The sequence below is a fragment of the Schistocerca gregaria genome, chromosome 3, assembly GCF_023897955.1.
Source record: "Schistocerca gregaria isolate iqSchGreg1 chromosome 3, iqSchGreg1.2, whole genome shotgun sequence".
NCBI classification, from domain to species: domain Eukaryota; kingdom Metazoa; phylum Arthropoda; class Insecta; order Orthoptera; family Acrididae; genus Schistocerca; species Schistocerca gregaria.
Genome location: NC_064922.1, coordinates 145830690 through 145852078, shown reverse-complemented (window position 1 = coordinate 145852078; position 21389 = coordinate 145830690). Strand labels below are relative to the sequence as shown.

General features: G+C 39.0%; 1 protein-coding gene across 13 annotated transcripts in view; it reads right to left on the bottom strand.

Annotated features, from left to right (window-relative positions):
* LOC126354419 (epidermal growth factor receptor substrate 15-like 1) overlaps positions 1–21389 on the bottom strand; it is a 188561-nt gene that overhangs the window by 151980 nt on the left and 15192 nt on the right. For all 13 annotated transcript variants that reach the window (XR_007565323.1, XR_007565325.1, XR_007565326.1 and 10 more), the window contains exons 4-8: positions 19443–19610; positions 19195–19305; positions 13906–14055; positions 10127–10302; positions 4733–4898 (exon numbers count right to left, since the gene is read on the bottom strand). Coding sequence is in view for 9 of the 13 variants with exons in the window: in XM_050004045.1 (XP_049860002.1) it covers positions 4733–4898; positions 10127–10302; positions 13906–14055; positions 19195–19305; positions 19443–19610 (771 nt within the window). In the remaining 4 variants the exon portion in view is untranslated. The remainder of the gene's footprint in view (positions 1–4732; positions 4899–10126; positions 10303–13905; positions 14056–19194; positions 19306–19442; positions 19611–21389) is intronic.

Sequence of the window (21389 nt, the reverse complement as noted above, 5' to 3'; positions counted from 1 at the left end):
GGAGGTTGGCCAAGCTCGTTTTGTAGGAGAGGAGTTGTGGTTAATGGTGTAGCTGTTTGGGAAGCTGCAGAAGGACGGGGAGGGGGGGGGGGGACATCACTGTTAAGGTAGTTTAGGAGAAGGTGGGATAATTTTTTGAGGTCAAGTCTGGCATATCGTTGCAGTCTGATGTTGGCTTGCAGATGATACCATCCAAGGAAACATGATGGGCAGATAACTACAAAATTTTGTAGGAGGAGAGAAGTCTGGTGGTGTGGAAACTGCCAGATGAGGCATCTAAGTCACAGATAAGTCCGGTAAGCGCAATTAATTGCTGTATTTAAAACTGTAAAAGAGGCTGGTGTAGAGTAGGATTACATCAAAAAGACCTTTGGGGTAACACCAAGAGATGAGCACGTTTCAAGAAACAGAATGTGGGACCTTAATTTTGATAGTGCAAAAACATGTTTTTTAAAAGAAGGATGTAATATGTGATAGGATTCATTATGGCAAGAGAGGACAGTTTTGAGTATTAAAAATAGTGGGAGTGGCCAAAATGAGAGGCAGAGGGTGGTAAAATATAGAAAAACAGAAAAAGAGCACATGTGTCATCTGGATTCTTCCCCAAACACCAGTTTCTCAGAACTCTGCAGGTGGGAACTAGCACTACAACATGTCCTTGGTTCTCTCCACCGACCTGGCATTAGTTTATTTTAATTACTTCCATCTCAGCATTTATTCATAGTAACGACTCAATTCTTTACTCAATTTTTGTTTTCTACATCTTTCATTTTCTGACTTGTCTAGTTTTTGCCGTTCCCCTTCCCACCTCTGTTACATACAGTGCAGTTAGGATTTTACTCTTAATAACTCATGCACATTGTTTTAGAAGTAATCTCTGTCTTGCATATTACCTTGTGTTCCACCTTTAAGCTCTCAGGTTTTCAAGTTTCATCCAGTGCAGAGCCCAACAATTCTTTCCTTCTGTTCCCCTCCAGTAAGTCTCCTCTGACTCAAGGTTCTGGCTCCTCCTCTTCCAAAGAGGAGCCACTGGCTCCGAAAGCTTGTAAACGTTAAATCCTTTTGTGTCTGCGCGCGAGCGTGTGTGTGTGTGTGTGTGTGTGTGTGTGTGTGTGTGTGTGTGTGTGTTTCCCACTGTCACCACTTGGTTAGTAGATTTTTTTTATCTATCAATTTACATTGATTTAAATGTTCAGTTGCGCTGAAGGTCTTTTATTTTAAATGAGGGAGGAATATAAAATGCAGATGTCATTTAGTCTGGTGATTTAGATAACATTTCAAGTGAGTTAATATTTTGCACTTATATACAGAGTAAAGTAATGTTGTAAACTCTGTTGAAACTCATAGTATTTTAACTAATGGTTTTGTAAGAAAAATAAGTTGCAGTTAACAAAATTCATAAAATTTTTCCAAATAGCAATAATTTTTTGTTGTCTTTTATTATCACACTGTACAACAGCTGATATATATATAATAGAAAGAAACTTCCACATGCTGTGTATGTGCGGATGGATATGTGTGTGTGTGTGTGTGTGTGTGTGTGTGTGTGTGTGTGTGTGTGTGTGTGTGCGCGCGCGAGTGCGAGTGTACACCTGTCCTTTTTTTCCCCCTAAGGGAAGTCTTTCCGCTCCCAGAATTGGAATGACTCCTTACCCTCTCCCTTAAAACTCACACCCTTTCGTCTTTCCCTCTTTCCTGAAGAAGCAACCATCGGTTGCGAAAGCTAGTAATTTTGTGTGTGTGTTTGTGTGTTTTGTTCATTGTGCCTGTCTGCTGGCGCTTTCCTGGTTGGTATAAACAAAGATGATGGGACTTACCAAACAAAAGCGCTGGCAGGTCGATAGACACACAAACAATTGTGTGTCTATCGACCTGCCAGCGCTTTTGTTTGGTAAGTCCCATCATCTTTGTTTTTAGATATGTTTTTTCCACGTGGAATGTTTCCCTCTACTATAATATGGTGAACTTTCAAAATGGGTGAATTACATTATATTTACTCCAGAGGCAAATTTCTATACTTTTGTTTATAAAATGTCATAAGTATTTCCAGTATGTTGTCCAGTACATGTACCAATCTGTGATTTTTCATGAAGCAGTTACACCTCCCATCAGTCACTACCTAAGGGAAGGCAAATGTCTATCTACTTGTCCTAACGAAATCACACACTAAGTTATTTATTTAATTTTCTCTAACTTTAAAACCTTGTGTAGCATTGGTATTTTTAAATTAGTGCTAACACTTCTTCAACTTTTACAGCTGTTGGCGTGCTAACAGACTTTCTGGAAGAATACGACTAATGATAAACAAGCCAATGGCATTCACTATCAACCATCATACAGTACTCCTTGGTCTGACTGCAATTTTTGGAACTTTTATCTTTGTGTTTTATAGAGCTACAAGAAGGAGACCCACTGCATTGGATTAAAGTGACTACCTACTCATTATGCAGTAGCATGGAGCCCTACAACATACATGTGACTCTTCCTCAAGGAAGCATGCAGACCTGTTGTCAGTCTTTGGAGTCCTCATCTCAGAGTTAATTTCTTCTTTTTTTATGAACAAAACATTTTACGTACTTCTTTAAAAAATGTAATTAGTGGTTTCAACTGAATTAAATCATCTCATATATAAAATGTAGGGAAACAGTAGCTACTTATCACCTGATGTGCATTATATTACAAGTCTCTGCCTGCCCCCCCCCCCCCCCCCCACACACACACACACTTTGCACACCCATGCAAAATAACGAGTCACAATGAAACTGACACAGGTAGATGTCATGTATTTTTATTTATGATGTACAGGTGTTTATCAGCAACCAGCAACTGCAAATGTGATATAGCAGGAACAGAAAATATCATTACAGTAAGCAGCAATAGCAAGAAACTGATAACGTATACATTTTGGCAAGAAACTGATAATGTATACATTTTAAGTGAACAAGAAACTGAGCAGTAGCTTTAGTGAGTGTTATAATTAGGAAAGCTGCAGGCTGATAGTAAATGGTGATGCAAAAATGACATTATTACAGGGTGACTTTTAATCTCAAAACTGAGTATCAAATATCCAGAAAAATACCTGTCTTGAAGTGGCTTCAAATGTTACTATAAGCTTGACAAGTGTGGATGTGCAAGTATTTGGCACAAGCATGCTCAAGTCATTATCATCCCCACACAGCAAAAACTTGCTTGTGCAATTTGTGTTATTGATACAGTATGATGAGCTCAGACCACAATGTGACCACTTTATGCACATTTGCATTTGTGACTGGCAAGGAAAAATAAGAGGAAATGTGGTATGTGATCTAAATACTGATTCAAAAAACTGTTTTCCTTATTGATTAGGTAGTAAACTCAAGATATACCATAGATATTGGCATAATTATCTAACAATGCATGAAGAGACATTTGAACCTTCTGTCACTCCCGAGTCCCTTCACTGAGGGACAAGATGTAGGTACGAGGGAAATTATAACAACACACAAAAGATTGACAGCGATGGTACCACAAGCATTCAGGTACATATTTCCTGAAAACTGCCATGCTATCTACTAAGTGAAGAAAAATAATAGCACAGTGTGGATTTATACATTTGATCTATCCCATTCCCTAACTCAATTTTTTTTCCTCTCCTAAAATTTGTTGGGAAGGAATTGATTTTCTTGATGACTGTGTCTTTGTTAGAAGCCAAACTGATTGCTTGGTATTTTCGAGTGTATTATATACAGTATGTCACACACACACTTTCATTATAACCAATGCTTAAATAAAATCCTGAAGCATATACCAATTTTCCTAAGATCGCTTGACACACTGGAAAAACACTAACCTAATCTTAGCTTGCGCCAACCTGGTACATACGCTTATGCGCACACACTTGTGCAAGCTTGCATAATAACAAATCATTCAAGCCTCAAGTTACTTGAATAGTTAAAATAGTTGTACAAAGTAATTTGTATGGCCACTTTCACATGCCGAGTCTCTTTACTCCTTCTAAGTTGAAAGACAAACCACTGAAGTTAAAAGTAACCACTCATCATAAGAGGATCTGACAGTGTTTATGGTCTCATAAGCACTAATGTCCTTAGGGTCCAAACAATGATTCATTTCACTACTCGCCATATGGTGTTACAGAATGAACTAGCTTGGCAGTCACTGTATTATGACTTACGTCAGAAAATCTTGAAAATGATCTTATAAGAGACCACCACAAAATTTAATGAAATTTTCAGTGAAACATTTGGAAGCCTCACATGAAAGATGGGATAAGATTCATTATATGATGTAGTACAGTGCCCACTACAAGTGAACACAGTAAAATCCAAGACCTTCTGTCAAATTCTTAAGATGAACAGAGATTATAAATTCGACAGAAGACAGCTGCTTGGTTGCAACAGATGTAAAACATACTGAACTAGAAGCTAATCTGTGGAACAACTGTCGAATGTAAAAAGAAGATGGAGAAAAAACTGGAGAACTCACAGTGTAACCTCTCATTCATTACTCAAGGGCAACCAAAACCGTGAATGGCACCGCAATACTGTTATCTAGGAGGTAGGACGTAGATGATGGTTCTTATCAGCACCATACTCCAGCGAGTTTAAAAATAAAATGAAGACAAAGGAAGCTTTAGACTGCTACCTATTGACACAGGTTTTATAAAATTATATTTGGAATTTACACTTATTATTCAACATTTAATCAGTACTACATTTACAAGTTTAGAACTCACTACTAATCCGTCAACAGGCTGTTTTGTCCGAAAACATGGTGGTATCATTTCTGGAGTGAGAGTTGCTGGTGGGCTTATCCCTTGTAGTTTCTGATTGATCAGCCACATGGCCAAAGCAAACTGTTCACTGTTCAACTTGCCACACTGCTTTATATCACAAAGTGACCTGAAACAAATCAATTTTAATACAAATTTAACATGAGATATGAATAAAATGTTATATGTTAAAACAAAGTGAAGCAAATGCAGTGGGAAAGTTTAGACTGTGCACATCCTTTTACTCCCAAATTCAAAGATTGATCATATCTTCAAAAAGAATTTCCCTCAGCTTGAAAAATTTAGTTTTAAGTTACTAAATGCGTAACAAACTGCTAACATGTGCCTTACACTCTGTGTGACAAATAAATTAATAGCAATACATCTGTTACAGTACAGCTGAAATGAAAATTTAGAACTTATACAGGTTTTTTAAAATCACAAATGCAGATCCTCACTACATACAACTTTAATTATCCTGAATTTCAATTAATTTACAGAAGTAAATTTCTACATCTACATGATTAGTCTGCAATTCACATTTAAGTGCTTGGCAGAGGGTTCATCGAACCACAATCATACTATCTCTCTACCATTCCATTCCCAACCAGTGCGCGGGAAAAACAAACACCTAAACATTTCTGTTCGAGCTCTGATTTCTCTTATTTTATTTTGATGATCATTCCTACCTATGTAGGTTGGGCTCAACAAAATATTTTCGCATTCGGAAGAGAAAGTTGGTGACTGAAATTTCGTAAATAGATCTCGCCGTGACGAAAAACGTCTTTGCTTTAATGACTCCCATCCCAACTCGTGTATCATATCTGACACACACTCTCTCCCCTATTACGTGATAATACAAAACGAGCTGCCCTTTTTTGCACCCTTTCGATGTCCTCCGCCAATCCCACCTGGTAAGGATCCCACACTGCGCAGCAATATTCTAACAGAGGACGAACGAGTGTAGTGAAAGCTGTCTCTTTAGTGGACTTGTTGCATCTTCTAAGTGTCCTGCCAATGAAACGCAACCTTTGGCTCGCCTTCCCCACGATATTTTCTATGTGGTCTTTCCAACTGAAATTGTTCGTAATTTTAACACCCAGGTACTTAGTTGAATTGACAGCCTTGAGAATTGTACTATTTATCGAGTTATCGAATTACAATGGATTTCTTTTGGAACTCATGTGAATCACCTCACACTTTTCGTTATTTAGCGTCAACTACCACCTGCCACACCATACAGCAATCTTTTCTAAATCACTTTGCAACTGATACTGGTCTTCGGATGACCTTACTAGACAGTAAATTACAGCATCAACTGTGAAAAACCTAAGAGAACTGCTCAGATTGTCACCCAGGTCATTTATATAGATCAGGAACAGCAGAGGTCCCAGGACGCTTCCCTAGGGAACACCTGATATCACTTCAGTTTTACTCAATGATTTGCCGTCTATTACTACGAACTGCGACCTTCCTGACAGGAAATCATGAATCCAGTTGCACAACTGACACGATACCCCGTAGGCCCCCAGCTTGATTAAAAGTCGCTTGTGAGGAACGGTGTCAAATCTTTCCGGAAATCTAGAAATACGGAATCAACTTGAGATCCTCTGTCGATAGCGGCCATTACTTCGTGCGAATAAAGAGCTAGCTGCGTTGCACAAGAATGATGTTTTCTGAAACCATGCTGATTACATATCAATAGATTGTTCCCTTCAAGGTGATTCATAATGTTTGACTACAGTATATGCTCCAAAACCCTACTGCAAACCGACGTCAATGATATAGGTCTGTAGTTTGATGGATTACTCCTACTACCCTTCTTAAACACTGGTGCGACCTGTGCAATTTTCCAATCTGTAGGTACAGATATATCGGTGAGCGAGCGGTTGTATACAATTGATAAGTAGGATGCTACTGTATCAGCGTAATCTGAAAGGAACCTAATCGGTATACAATCTGGACCTGAAGACTTGCCCGTACCAAGCGATTTGAGTTGCTTCGCAACCCCTAAGGTATCTACTTCTACGAAACTGTTCGTGTTTCAAATTCTGGAATATTCCATTCGTCTTCCCTGGTGAAGGAATTTCGGAAAACTGCGTTCAATAACTGTGCTTTATTGTGCTTAGTATTATACATTTCTAATTATTTTCCTTCTTATGCACAGTAAACCATTACAATAATTTTCGAATCTGTAGCCGGATCCATCGACATTCTGTGACGATATTTCAGCCCAGAGATGTCCAACCCTCTTCAGGTGAGTAGCCAACTATAGAACAGCCCAGGTGCATTCACAGTATTTAAGTTGAATCTCACGCATGCAAAATGTGCTGGCATCTTTCGGTGCATCCACGATGACATGCACGGGACAGCCGAGTTGTGTGTGCTGCTCTCACAGTGGTGGAAGTGAAAGATGATGTAATTATTGAGTATCGAATGACCCCATCAATTCCGTTGTGACTGGATAATTTTAACTATAGGATTTAAATTTTTATCCAGTTGAAAGCCGTTGTCACAATTTAGATGATTAATTGCAAGACATATTTCCACAATTCTTTGATTACTGAATTCCAAAAACTGTAAATTGGAGCTGAACAAGCAGATGGCTTCATCATGGAGAGCCCTTTGTCCCCTGTGGTGGACAATCTTTTTATGGAGAAATTTGATGAGAAAGCACTTGTGTCTGCTGTTTTGAAGCCCACTGTTTTCTAGCATTATGTAGATGATACTATTGTTGTATGGCCTCATGGCAGACAAGAACTGGAAAAATTCCTTTGTCACAAATTCATTACATGAGAACATTAAGTTTATAATGGCGATTTAGTAAGACAGGATTTTACCGTTCCTAGACATGTTAGTACAATATAAGAATGATGTGTCATCGAGACATTCTGTGAACAGAGAACCCACACACACATCTATATCTCCAGGCATCTAGCTGCCATCCTCCTGCAAAAACCGCCGATGTTTTTAGTACCTTAATACACTGGGTGTACAGACAAAGAAAACCTCCACACAGAATTAGAACACTTTGAGAGGGTTTTTAAGGAGAATGGCTACACTTCATGCCAAATAAAGAAGGCTATGAAAAGCTTTAATAACAAGAAGCAACATACTGTGGACAATGACTATAAATCAACTGCGTTCCTTCCATATGCCGGGACAGTGTCTTCTAAAACATGCAGGTTACCTAGGAAAATAAAATCAAAGTTATCTTCTGTCCACCAGCAAAGTGCCTGGCCCTGGTTGGATATGTTAAAGGTGACATACAACTAAAAAAAAAAGCAAGCATTTACAAAATTCTCAGTGAGTGTGGTGCTGCGTTTATAGGCCAGACCACATGAACTGCCCAGGAGCGTTGCACAGAACATGAAAATACACCCTTCTTCGACAACCGTTAAAATCTGTAGTAGCACAACTCTGTCCCTTGGAAATACAGTAAATGGAATACAATACAATAATTTTAGCCTCAGTTTCCAGTTTTTGGGATTCAGTAATCAGAGAATTGGTGGAAATATATCTTCTTGCTAATCTTATAAACTGTGACAATGGCTTTCAACTGGATAAAAATTGGAATCCTATAATTAAAATCATCCAGTCACAATGGAATCGACAGGGTCATTCAATACTCAATAATTAGATAATCTCTCACTTCCACCACTGAGGGCAGCACACACAACTTGCCTCTCCAGTGCATATCATCACTTGATGCATGCGTCGAAAGATGCCAGCTATTTTGCATGGGCAAGATTCGGCATAAATACTATGAATGCACCTGGGCTTTTCAGTAGTTGTCTGCTCACCTGAAGATAACTGGCCATCACTGGGCCGATGGCTCGATATATCGTGGCAAAATGTCGACAGGATCCAGCTGCACACTCCAAAATTATTAGGAGAAGATATACGATGGGAAAATTTCAGAAGTTACATCAGTACATCATTGCTTTAATGTATTAAGAAAACATATCTTAGCAAATAAACTCAAGTCTCCAACTGATACAGTACATATATTATCTTTTCAAGTTACAGCAAATTAAGTGTTTTAAATTTCTCTCTTCTTGCTGAACTCCAAGTGCAATTTTTCTCAGGAAATACTTAAATTCAATGTAAGGATTCAGGAAAGATTTGTAGTTTGGCAGTGGCCACTTGTGCAGATGGACAGATTAAAACTGTGTGCCCACAAAGATTCAAACCTGGCAACTCTGCCTTTACCAGGCAAACTCACTATCAGTCACGATTCATATCCTGCTGTCACTGCTTTACTTCTCCATATCCTTTCTTCCAAGAGGAGAACTTCTGAGTAGTTTGGAGGTAGTAGAGGTACTGTTGGAAATAATGCTGTGCGGGTGGCTACAATCAATAGAGTGTTTGCCCACGCAAGGCAAAGTTTCAGAGTTTATGTTCTGGTCTGGTATAATTCTAATTGACTGAAGTTTCAAACCACCACACACGCTACTGTAGTGTTGTTGTCATATCCTACATACAATGCTGTGCAATAGTTGCAGCACAAATGGTATGCTTTCACAGGTGGTCTCCATCTTCTACAGGATAGGACATACTTACAGCTGGATTGCAATAGGAGGAGAAGGAGGAGGAGGAGGTGGTGGTGGTGGTGGTGGAATAGAAAAGGTTCTGCATTGGGTTGTCCAAAGAACAATGATCCATATGTTGCAAGACTAGAAACAAGGTTGCTATTAGCACTAGGATATTTCATAGGATGAGTGGTTGAGTAAGATATTTCTCATCTCGATGCATGGAAAAATGTAGCTGAACTCTTGATGAAGGATGCTGTTGAAATTCTCAAGACCTGACAGCAATAATCAACGATGCCACTGTCTCGGTGATGCTACTGCCATGCTTTATGTAACAATGAACATACATACATATTATTGACGTAATGAAATTCCTGCATGTGTAAGTAATTTCTCCGTTTTTGTTATATCGACTGTGGTTACTGATGTCTATAATTGTCAGTTAGGTCAACAATACATCTCCAGTAATTAAAATACTTGAACCTTTACATTACAGTCTGTCCTATATTTATTTTCCATGGAAGTGATAATATAGCCTTATGAAATTGTCAAATAATATATAATTACTTTGTGTAACCTTCATGATAAGTATATGGAAGTATTTGGAGTTGTACAAGAATAGTATTCTGCCATTAAGAGATTGTTCACAAAAATATAATTTATTGTTTTTCTGTCCAGTTTAAGCTGCTTTAGTGAAAAGCCATAACTTATTACACCACATTATTTCTACAAACACACTAACATTAAAAGCGGTTAATGAAGCTTTCTCCAGACAATTTTTTCAAGGATACAAGTAAGGATTAATATGTTTGCAATTAATATTTACCAAATATGCGCCAGAACAGGCTGAGGTACACCCGACTGTAGGAAGACGTCTTTTATTTCCAACCCGGACACAAAACCATCCTTATCAATATCGGTTTGCTCGAACAAGGTATCATATTTAGTTTTCTCTTCTACAGTGACAACCCAAGGTACTGAAGGAGCCCCTGGAAGAATACTCTGAAAAAATTTGAACTTTTTGAGCACAATTCCAGCAATGTGATGCAAGTAATGAGTATCAAAAAGACTCCAAAATCAGATAAAAATGTTTGTTTTTCAATCAAGGATGTGTGTCAAAGTGAATCAGAAGCTTATAATAGTATAGTATGCAAATTAAAAGTTTATAACACTAATACATTACGATCTTTTGATGGGCAGCATCAAGAAAAATTTTCCATCAATGGTTCAACCTTCACTAAATTTAGGGAACTTAGCAAATCTTTTACAACCTCTCACGCAAAGAACAGTAATACGAAAGACAGCTTCAGTTACCATTTTGCTACTTCCTGGAATATAAGTGCTTTGGAACATTTGTTTTTGCACATTTTACAACAAGTAAAGCACACAGTCTCATTAGATACTTTTCTGCACAACAGGCAAGCAGAGAATTCATGGCTCAGAAATAACCTAATAAATTCATTAAGAAATTACCAAACCTCTGAACAGATGGGAGGGTGCAAGTATGTAATAGACTACACCTAAGGCCAGAATAAATATTGACAACACCCTATTATGTAAAGGGTTTACTTGTTCAACAGTCTTTTTGTTGTGCCTATCTGCAACTTAGTATCTCCACCATATGGTAAGTAGCAATGTATCCCTTTCAAAAACCACACTAAGGTTCATTAGTTGGTTTGGGGAGAGGGGATTAAACAGCGAGGTCATCGGTCCCATAGGATTAGGGAAGGAAGTCAGCCGTGCCCTTTCAAAGGAACCATCCTGGCATTTGCCTGAAGTGATTCAGGGAAGTCCTGGAAAACAGGATGAACGGACACGGGTTTGAACCATTGTTCACATTAAGGTACACATCCCACTTGGCAACAGGGCACTGTTTTACTGGAATGAAATGGTGTCTCCAACACATGCACCTCGGTCTCTCATTGGCAAACACAAGAGCCTCGTAGCCTATTATCAAATCACGTGCATACATTCATTTGCTTGCAATAACCTTTAGTAAATATGCACATTCATGAAGATAATGAAGCTCCCTTTTCACTACAAAACTGTCAGAAAAGTTTAAATAACACTCCAGGAGTATGAAGGTGCTTGTGTGGAACTCCATGTATGTTACCTGATCTCAAACCTACTGACCACATTTGTGACACTATAAAATTGGATTCGGCTGCAACGGATTTAGCTCTAATCACTCTCATCAAGTCGGTGGTAGCAGTTAAGTGACAATGGATCAAATAACTGACAATGGATCAAAATAACTCTCAGTGTTTGTGGTGCCTTATTTAGTGCTTGCCACAATCAGCACTGTCAACAGAGAAAAAGGGATGTTCCAGACCACAAAATTGTTAACTCCAATCTAAATGTTATTTAGCATATTCATAGAAGGCATTAATGAACATTATCATTCCCTTTCTTAAATTGAGAAAGATAAGAGATTTTTGACACAGCAGCATATCTCATTAAGTATAAAGAGAGCTATTCTGTTCTAGAGGAATCTAAAACTGTATGAAGTGTGCTACAGAATATGTACTATAACACACTTATGATGAGATATCACACCAAGTTGCTCTGCATCTTTTAATGTGTTTCACAGCCTGTTACACTGTAGTCAGCTTCATGTTTTCTACAACAACAATTTCAAGCATAACTGTTGTTTCAAGGCGTTTTGTGTTCAGGCTGTAAACATAACAAGTAGCTGCCTGATAAGCTACACTGTCAAACCAGCAAACATATGACGCAAAGTGCAAACATTCCAAGGTTCACAAATCATGATGTACAACTCAAACTGCAAATGCTACAACTTGAATGTCAAGGTTTCTATGTGACAGATAATTAAATTGGACAGACGAAATATCTACTCACCATGCGCCGGCAGAACACACACATAAAAGAAGGTAGTAATTACACACACTTTAAGAGCCAGTGACTCCTCCTTCAGGCAGAAGGGTCAACGTAGATTTTGGGAAAGTCACCCAGAACCACGCGTCAGGGGTGGCTTACCACAAGTGATGAGAAGAAAAGACTGATTGTTGGGGACTGCATCGGACAAGATTTGAAAACTTGAGGGCAAAATTTCATACAGAGTGGATCTCATTTCAGGCCAAGATAAAATCATGCCCACCACACCTAGAATAGCTTTTCGTTGCCTCCTAATCTCTACAATACTCTTACCAGAGCCTATGGTCCTTCTGGACCCATCTCCCTACCCTATCCCTCCTACCCCTGTGCCTGTGCCCACTGCAAGACTTTTCCTATGCACGGTGCTACCACCACTTATAGCAGCCCTGTAACTGGCAAAACATATACTATCAAAGGGAGAGCCAACTGTGAAACAACAAGTCATACGACCGCTGTTACATAAGCACTGTTTGGGCTTCTACATCGGCGTGACTACCACCAAATTATCCATTAGAATGAATGGAAATAGGCAGAGTGTGCAATATCCTGTTGCAGAGCATGCTCTACAACATGACAATCATGACCTTGGTGCCTGTTTCACCACACACACTATCTGGATTTTCCCCCCAGACATCAGCTTCTCAGAACTCCACAGGTGAGAACTAGCACTACAACATGTCCTTGTTTCTCACCAGCCACCTGGACTTAATGTATGTTAATTTCTTCAGTCTCAGCATTTATTCACAGTAAGCACTCTTCTTCACTCTGTTTTCATTTTCTACTTCTTTCACTGGCTCACTAACCTATTTTTCATTGTCCCCTTCCCACCTCCGTTACATACAATGCACTTAGCTTTTCACTCTTATTACCTTATGCATGATGTTTAAGCAGTAACCTCAGTCCTACATATTACCCTGTCTTCCATCTTTAAGCTCTCAGTTTCACAAATCTCATCTGATGCAGTGCCCAACAACCAGTCTTTCTTTCCTTCTTATCACATGCGGTAAGTCTCCCCTGACCTCTGGTTCTTTGTGACTTTCCCGAAATCACCCCTTTTCCTAGATCTCTCTAGTTCTTTTCCTCCACCCCTCTTCCTTTCCCTTTGACCCTTCTGCCTGGAGAAGGAGCCACTGGCTACAAAAGCTTGTTTAATTGCAACCTTCTTTTAGGTGTGTGTTCTGCCACGGCTTAGCGAGTAGATTTTTTTTATCTATCCAATTTAATTATTCTGTCAAAAACTGAAAGTTTCTGTATGGTATGAAATGCCTAGTTTAAAATTATTATGGCACACATACTGATTAGGAGCACATGCTGAAATGTTTGTTTAAAAATATTACTGTGGATGTGTCTGGCCACAAACATTATTTTAAGTATTAGTTTCTCCAGCCATGCACAAAGAATTGTTTTAATTTTCAAGAAACTACAGATAAGATTTTCTTCATTTACATTTGGTTGCATTTATAATGTTTCCAGATTCCACTAGAAAAAGTTTTCAATATAAAAGACAAAATCAGTCATGGAGAAAAGTAAAGAACTTTAGCAATAGGTGTAGTTATTTATCAAATCAATTGCTGTAAGATTAAATTATCACTTAAACCACACAAATTAGTATACACTGTAACTACTTCAAAGGTTTGAAGTTGGTCAAGAAATTTTTAGACAGGCACTCACCATAAAAATACTGTTCAAAGTCTTACTTTTAATAACTACCTTCGAATCTCCTCCCGTTCCAAGATTAGGCACATTAGACATACTGACAGCTGGCATCATATCTTTCCGTTTCGATGGTGGCATTAGTTCTGGTGGTAAGGAGCTTGGAATTGTATACTTTTCTAATGCCTTGTATACTAAATGCATTGCCTGGAAAAATAGAATGTGAAATTGTTAGCTGCAATAGTTAAATTGCCAAGTGCACACAGATAAAAAAATTAACAATTTCAATGCTGTGTGTAACAAGTGCAAATACTTGCATACTGACAGTCTCCTCTAACTTTACATTCATATACTGACACTATCTCAACACACTGATTTTCCAAATGTATACTGAGAAGCCTACCGAAAAATCTGAATACTTTAAGAACTAACCACTGAATGAGTGAGAAGTCAAATAATTAGCTCACCAGATGCTGACAGATTGATCTGTTCTGGACACTGTGCTTATTATTAGGTATACTTACAGAATGCCAAGTAATGGTTCTAGTAGACTAGGGAAAAAAAACTATTGTATCTATCAACAAATCAGCTGGTCAATGTGCTACATTCGATGTGGCAAAGGATAGCAGCATTTGGATGTGGACTATGATACCAAGTTAATGAGGCACAACAAAAAGACTCACTCCCACACTTGTAGCATTTCATTCCCTCAGTCAGTCAAGTCAGTCAGTGACTGCCATCCATCAGTTAAATCATTTTCATCGACCATTCACAGACCATGCTGTTTATACATTCCTTTTTTGTGCTTCATCCCTTATTTTGTAGTAATTTCCGAAGGTAAACAAGCCAACATAACATTTATTACGAAGGTAGGAAAGGACCAACAGCTACACTTTCTAGATGTTCTGCTTATGAGGTATGGTGAGAACCTGGTCTGCAGCATGAACAGAAACGTGACACATAGACCAATACTTGCATAAATTGTCAAATCATTGCCCAAAACAGAAAAATAGAAATGATTAACATGCTTGTAAGACACTAGAATCAAATATGTGAGCCACAGCACCTCGGACATGAAATGCAACACCTGGAATTTGTTCTGAGCACTAGTAAGTGCTCCACTGGTTGCATAAGAAGTGTCACATAACATAACATTCAATAAAGTGGCACATTGGAAGAAGAAGTGTCTAATAGTGTCTTTCTGTCCTCTATTCCCAGGGTGATGTACAGAATAGGCCATATACTGAGTAAACATGGTGTAAAGTCTACTCACAATCCAATAAAAAAAAAATGTCTCAGACTAGCTAAGAGCAAGAGAGACCCACTCGCAATGTCAGGAATATATTGCACACTGTGTACATGTGGAAAAGTATATTTTGAAATAAGTTGACAATCCACCAATAAAAGGATCACCAAACTTAAGTGGTACTGCAAGTTAGGAGACGTGGATATACTGACCAGGCCAAAGTACATGCTGTGTGAGACCGACTACATAGCAAAATTTGCTGACACAGATGTACTCACTGAAGAGAAGAGCCACCATGCCCTCTTGTTTAGGGAAGGCATGGAAATTCACAAACTTGACAACAGTTTCACAAGAAATAAGAACTCATCAAGGTAAACAAATCCTAGATTCCCGCACTGCGATGAACAACTGTTGCAAGGGGATAACCACAGTACTAATTACCAGGGCAAAGGCCTCAGATGCTGGAATGACAGGTACATATACATGGAAAAGCCCTCAGACATTGGTACGACAGGTACATACAGGGCATCCCACAAGGAATGGTCAATATTCAAGGATATGACTGGAATTATCATAGAAGGAAAACTACCTAGCAAATGTGGGCATTAAAATGCGCACCTTAAGAGCTATGAGCATTTGTTTATCTTCACTTCTGTGAAACATCTCTTCCACTGAACAAATGTTCATAGATCTTAAGTTGTGCAGTTTAGAGATCAAGTTAACTGGATAATTTTTTGTTGTTTTGGATCGCACTACCTCCTCGCAAAATATGGAAAACAAAGAACTTGCAGCAGAAGAGATTTATTTAAAAAAAAAAAGGGGGGGGGGGGGGGGCTCGTACCTCATAAGGTATGCATTCTAACACCTACGTTTACTCGACTTTCTAACTTCAAATGATTGTCCCTGTCTTATCCCTGAACAGTTACCATTTCTCCTGGGACACCCTCTATTATCTCCAGTTGTAGGCTCAACTCCAGTCAGATATCAGCAATGGAGGCAGATCATTTGACAATTTTAGCAACTCATGCAGGCAAAACATTAGGGAAATGATTAAAGACATAGGACAAAGCTCTCATGCCAGAAACCAACAGGAAATACACCAATAATTCCAAATATTTCCAAAAGAAAAAAAGAATTCATCATATTACTTCGAATAGTTTGGAGAGAGAAGTTGAACTGTGCTACAATAAATAATGAGTATTTAAATTTGTCTTCTGAATCCTCAACAATGACACAGATGAAGACAAAAGTTCTCTCTGTACGAGTGTGACTGTGTCTCACGTTGGTTTTGGAGGGGTATCACAAAAAACAGTGTTCCTATGATTGACACATGCTACGTAAAAATAAAGTCCGTCACCTAAGATGTACAAGAAAACAAACCCGATGCCACTTTATATGAACCTATTTCGTTGCCTGCAAACAAATACGAGACAGGATATGAATTATGTAACTATACATTAAACCCCCCAAATTTCCTGGAATGCACGTAAGAAATAATAAAATCGGTATGTTTTCAGTTTGACATTTAATACATGTTCACATTTCTGTTACTAAATTTGATTACAAATAATGCAAATTCTGTTATTTACACCTATACCACGCAATATACTATTATACTAAAGCGACAGATATATGTTAGTGAAACATGGTGAAAAAAGGTAAAAGTATGATAAAAGAGAATGAAAGCACTTTACGATTAAAGGAGACCACTCCCCGAAAAGCGTAAGTGTTGGGTTGTCGATACGCAAACGTTGATGAGCTAGGACAGAATAAATATATATACACACACACACACACACACACACACACACACACACACACACACACACACACACACGTAAACACAAAGAGGTTGGGCAGAGATGTCAGTCAAGGCGGAAGTACAGAGGCAAAGATGTTGTTGAATGACAGGTGAGGTACGAGGGGAGGCAACTTGAAATTAGCAGAGGTTGAGGCCTGATGGGTAATGGGAAGAGAGAATATTTTAAAGGGCAAGTTCCCGTCTGCGGAGTTCTGATAGGTTGGTGTCAGTGGGAAGTATTCAGATACCCTGAACGGTGTAAGACTGTGCTGTGCTGTGCACCAAGGCATGTTTAGCCACAGGGTGATCCTCATTACCAACAAACTCTGTCTGCCTGTGTCCATCCTTGCAAATGGACACTGTTACTGGTCATTCCCACATAGAAGGCTTCACAGTGTAGGCATGTCAGTTGGTAAATCACGTGGGTGCTTTCACATGTGGCTCTGCCTTTGATCGTGTACACCTTCCAAGTTACAGGACTAGAGTAGGTGGTGGTGGTGGTGGTGGTGGTGAAGAGGGTGCATGAGAGAGGCTTTGCACCAGGGCTGGTTACAAGGGTAGGAGCCAGAGGGTAGGGAAGGTGGTTTGGGGATTTCATAGGGATGAACCAAAAGGTTACGAAGGTTAGGTGGAGTGGGGAGGATTTCATGAAGGATGGATCTCATTTCAGGGCAGGATTTGAGGAAGTCATATCCTTGCTGGAGAGCCACATTCAGAGTCTGATCCAGTCCCAGAAAGTATCCTGTCACAAGTGGGGCACTTCTGGGGTTCTTCTGTGAGAGGTTCTGGGTTTGAGGGGATGAGGAAGTGGCTCTAGCTATTTGCTTCTGTACCAGGTCGGGAAGGTAGTTGCGAGATGCGAAAGCTGTTTTCAGGTTGTTGGTGTAATGGTTCAGGGATTCAGGACTGGAGCAGATTCGTTCGCCATGAAGACCTAAGCTGTAGGGAAGGGACTGTTTGATATGGAATGGGTGGCAGCTGTCATAATGGAGGTACTATTGCTTGTGGTGGTGGGAGGGTGCATGGGACAAGTTTTACACCGGGGGCGGTTACAAGGGTAGGAGCCAGAGGGTAGGAGGCGGCGATTAGTGTTTAACGTCCCGTCGACAACGAGGTCATTAAAGACGGAGCGCAAGTTCGGGTGAGGGAAGGATGGGGAAAGATATCGGTCGTGCCCTTTCAAAGGAACCATCCCGGCATTTGCCTGAAGCGTTTTAGGGAAATCACAGAAAACCTAAATCAGGATGGCCGGAGACGGGATTGAACCGTCGTCGTCCTGAATGCGAGTCCAGTGTGCTAACCCCTGCGCCACCTCGCTCGGTCGCCAGAGGGTAGGGAAGGGAGGGGAAGGTGGTTTGTCCCATTACCCACCAGGTCTCAACCTCTGCTTATTTCAAGTTGCCGTCCCTCGTACCTCACCTGTCATTCAACAACGCCCCTGCCTCTGTACTTCTGCCTCGACTGACATCTCTGCCCAACCTCTTTGTGTCTGTATATGTGTGGTTGAATGAACACACAATTGCATGATATTATTTCCAGGTGGGTACTACACAAGATACTATTATTTTGGAAGCTTCAGACTTCCAGCAAATTGTCAACAGCTAAAAACTGCAATTTTCACAATTACATTTCCACTGCCAGCAAATGAGCAAAGCTACTTTCAAAATGCTACAATTTTATCATTAATTTCACCACATAGCAGTTGCCATATCACTATTTTTTCAGTTGCTGCTCAGTATATAACCACTAACTTCTCAATGTCTTCTTAGCTGCTTTGCCTTCCTGCCAAGCTTGGATGAGCCAAAGCTTACCAACACTGATCCATGCACTATTGCCTGTGTCATTCATGTGGAGCCAAGCCAATTATTTTACTCTTTTTACAAAGTCAGCTTTTTGCCAACTTAAAATAAAATAACAGTTTTGTAAAATGGAAATGTAAACTGTTTGATAATTTAGAAAACAAAGGATGGATATATGTTAGAGGTGGCACGCTGATGTTGCCACAACAGTAAAATCTTTGATAAAGGTGGTTCCTATATAGTGAAAACCACTGGGACTTTATCCAATTGCATCCAACAACAGTCTCGATAACAATATGTGCACCCTCAAGTATGACCAGAACTATCAGAAGTATAGGGGGATCAACAAAATCCTAGATAAAGATTTATTACCCGAGGTGTTTATCCCTTTGCATATAAGATGTTTAGCAAACACTATCATTTCTTTCACTATTCACTCTAAGCACATGTTTAATAAGCTATTATTGCCTATAGGTAACTGAATATACTATTTCACTTACCACCATAAACTCATGCCTGTCCAGCATTCCATCTTTATCCATATCTGCAAGATCCCATATTTTTCCCAGTGTTTCCAGTGGCAACTTTGAATCCATTAAAACACCTTTAACCTATCAATTTTGAATACTTGTTAGGAAATATTCTTCAAAGAATAGAAAAAGATCTTTAGAAAGATTAAGATATGTAAATATTTACAGCACTTTGAAAATTTTTAATATTTTTTGTGTAATACACAATATGTGTTTACCTTATTTCCAGGGATCATTCCATTTAGAGGTTGTAATGAATCAAATAATTTATCATATTTTGCCTTCTCCGCTGGTTTTACTGCCCAGTCACTAAGTGATACAGAGCTGTTCATGACCGGTGGTGACATAAGGTTATTGTGAATTGTACTTGCAGGTAGAATATCCCCCTGAAAAAAGGAAGAATTCTGTCAGTGCATGGCTACTGCCCCCTTCAAGAATACAGTTGTCTAATTATTGCATAGAAAAACAGAAAATATCTTGTATGGAAAAACAATTTCCAGCAAACTGCTAGCTAATAGCAAATTGAGTTTCCCCTCCGTCTCTCTTTTTTTTGTTTTTACTTCTAACATTGGGTCTCAATTACAGTCAATACTTACCTTCTCAAGGCGAAATGTATATTACAGCCAATAAACTCACGTAGAAGTAAAAGTGACATACTATCTTTCAGAACCAGTAATTCCGTTACCAGGGAGGGGAGGGAAATGGGTTGGGGAAGCTTTACAAGGAAGGGCAGCTCACTCAGATCCCAGGATAAATGGGACACCCCACCTGTAGTCATGATGAGGTAGTCTAATCCTTACTACAGGTGGATCTCCATCATAGATAAGAATTGTTATCTCCTTCAGAAACTGTGGTTAGTTTACTTCACAATCATTACACAGTCAAGGTAAATTGTAATAATTTTTCCATTAGATTATGTGCAACTAATAACTTTGTGAACAATGAAGTGACTAAAATATAGTAATTGTATAAATACATTCAAAACTTGTAAAGAAATAAAAAAATAAAAGCACTTCCTAATTGGGTGAGGATTTTGCAAATATTGCTATAGCTGCAAATGAACTATAACTAATCTGTAAACAGTACTGTCTGAACTATTAATCCTGCTAATCCAAGCAGCATCTGAATAATGAGTTGATAATAAATGTGGAATATTCTTTTTCTTTCAATTGATACCCAAAGCATTTGAACTTTATCAATGATTTAGTCTTTGAATCAGATCAGGCAATTAAGAGCATATTCTCTTTTGTATCATTTATGACTCCAATAACTTCAGTATTGCATGACGGTCGGTGGAAATTACTCTAGAAATAATTCATAATTTCTACATTTTCTATTCTGACTGCAACTATGCAAGTGGGCAAAAACATTTTTTTTGGCAAGGTCCTTACAGCATTTTTGTGGAGCATCTATAAGCTGTAGCAACTTCTTTATCATTCTCTCTCATATTTGTATTCTTGACTTTTATCAAATCATAAGGGGGGGGGGGGGGGGGTGACAGAATTTTCTCTAAACAAAGAGCCCAGAACTTACCTGTTTCCAAAGACCTACATGATGAGAAAAAAAATGTTATGCTTTTCAGTCTTTGACATACAGTACCACATATGGATAAGGTGTTGTACATCACTAACAAGTCTGTGTCATGCAATAATCGAATATTTATTCCAAGCTGAAAACCTGTGCTGTATCTTTAAAGAATTTCTTCTTCTTCTTGTGCCAACACCACTCCAATTCTACTGTGTTTGATGTAAGCTGCTTGCAGTATCGCTAACAATCTAAGTTACTGGTAAATATTTATAGACTAAAAATCTGCTTCAGCTGCTAGTAATTTTCTTAATTTATTCCACAGCCAGTTTCAAAAATCAAAGCTTCATCTTCAAGTACCAACAAGTATTTATGAAAACATGGACATGTGGTGGTCAGGCCAGTCAGTCATTGGGGATCACACCCATGTCAAACTTCCATGTCGTTCTGTCCTGGTGGGTGCTGCAGTTGCTGTTCCTATGCTTGCACAAGTTTGTTTGACATGAGTCCAATCCCCAATGACTCATGAGCCCAACTGCCACAATCACATTTTCAGAATTGTTTGGTGCTACCAGAAGTTGAAGCTTTAACCTTCAAAACTGGTCATGGAATAAATTAAGGAAATTACTAGCAACTAAAGT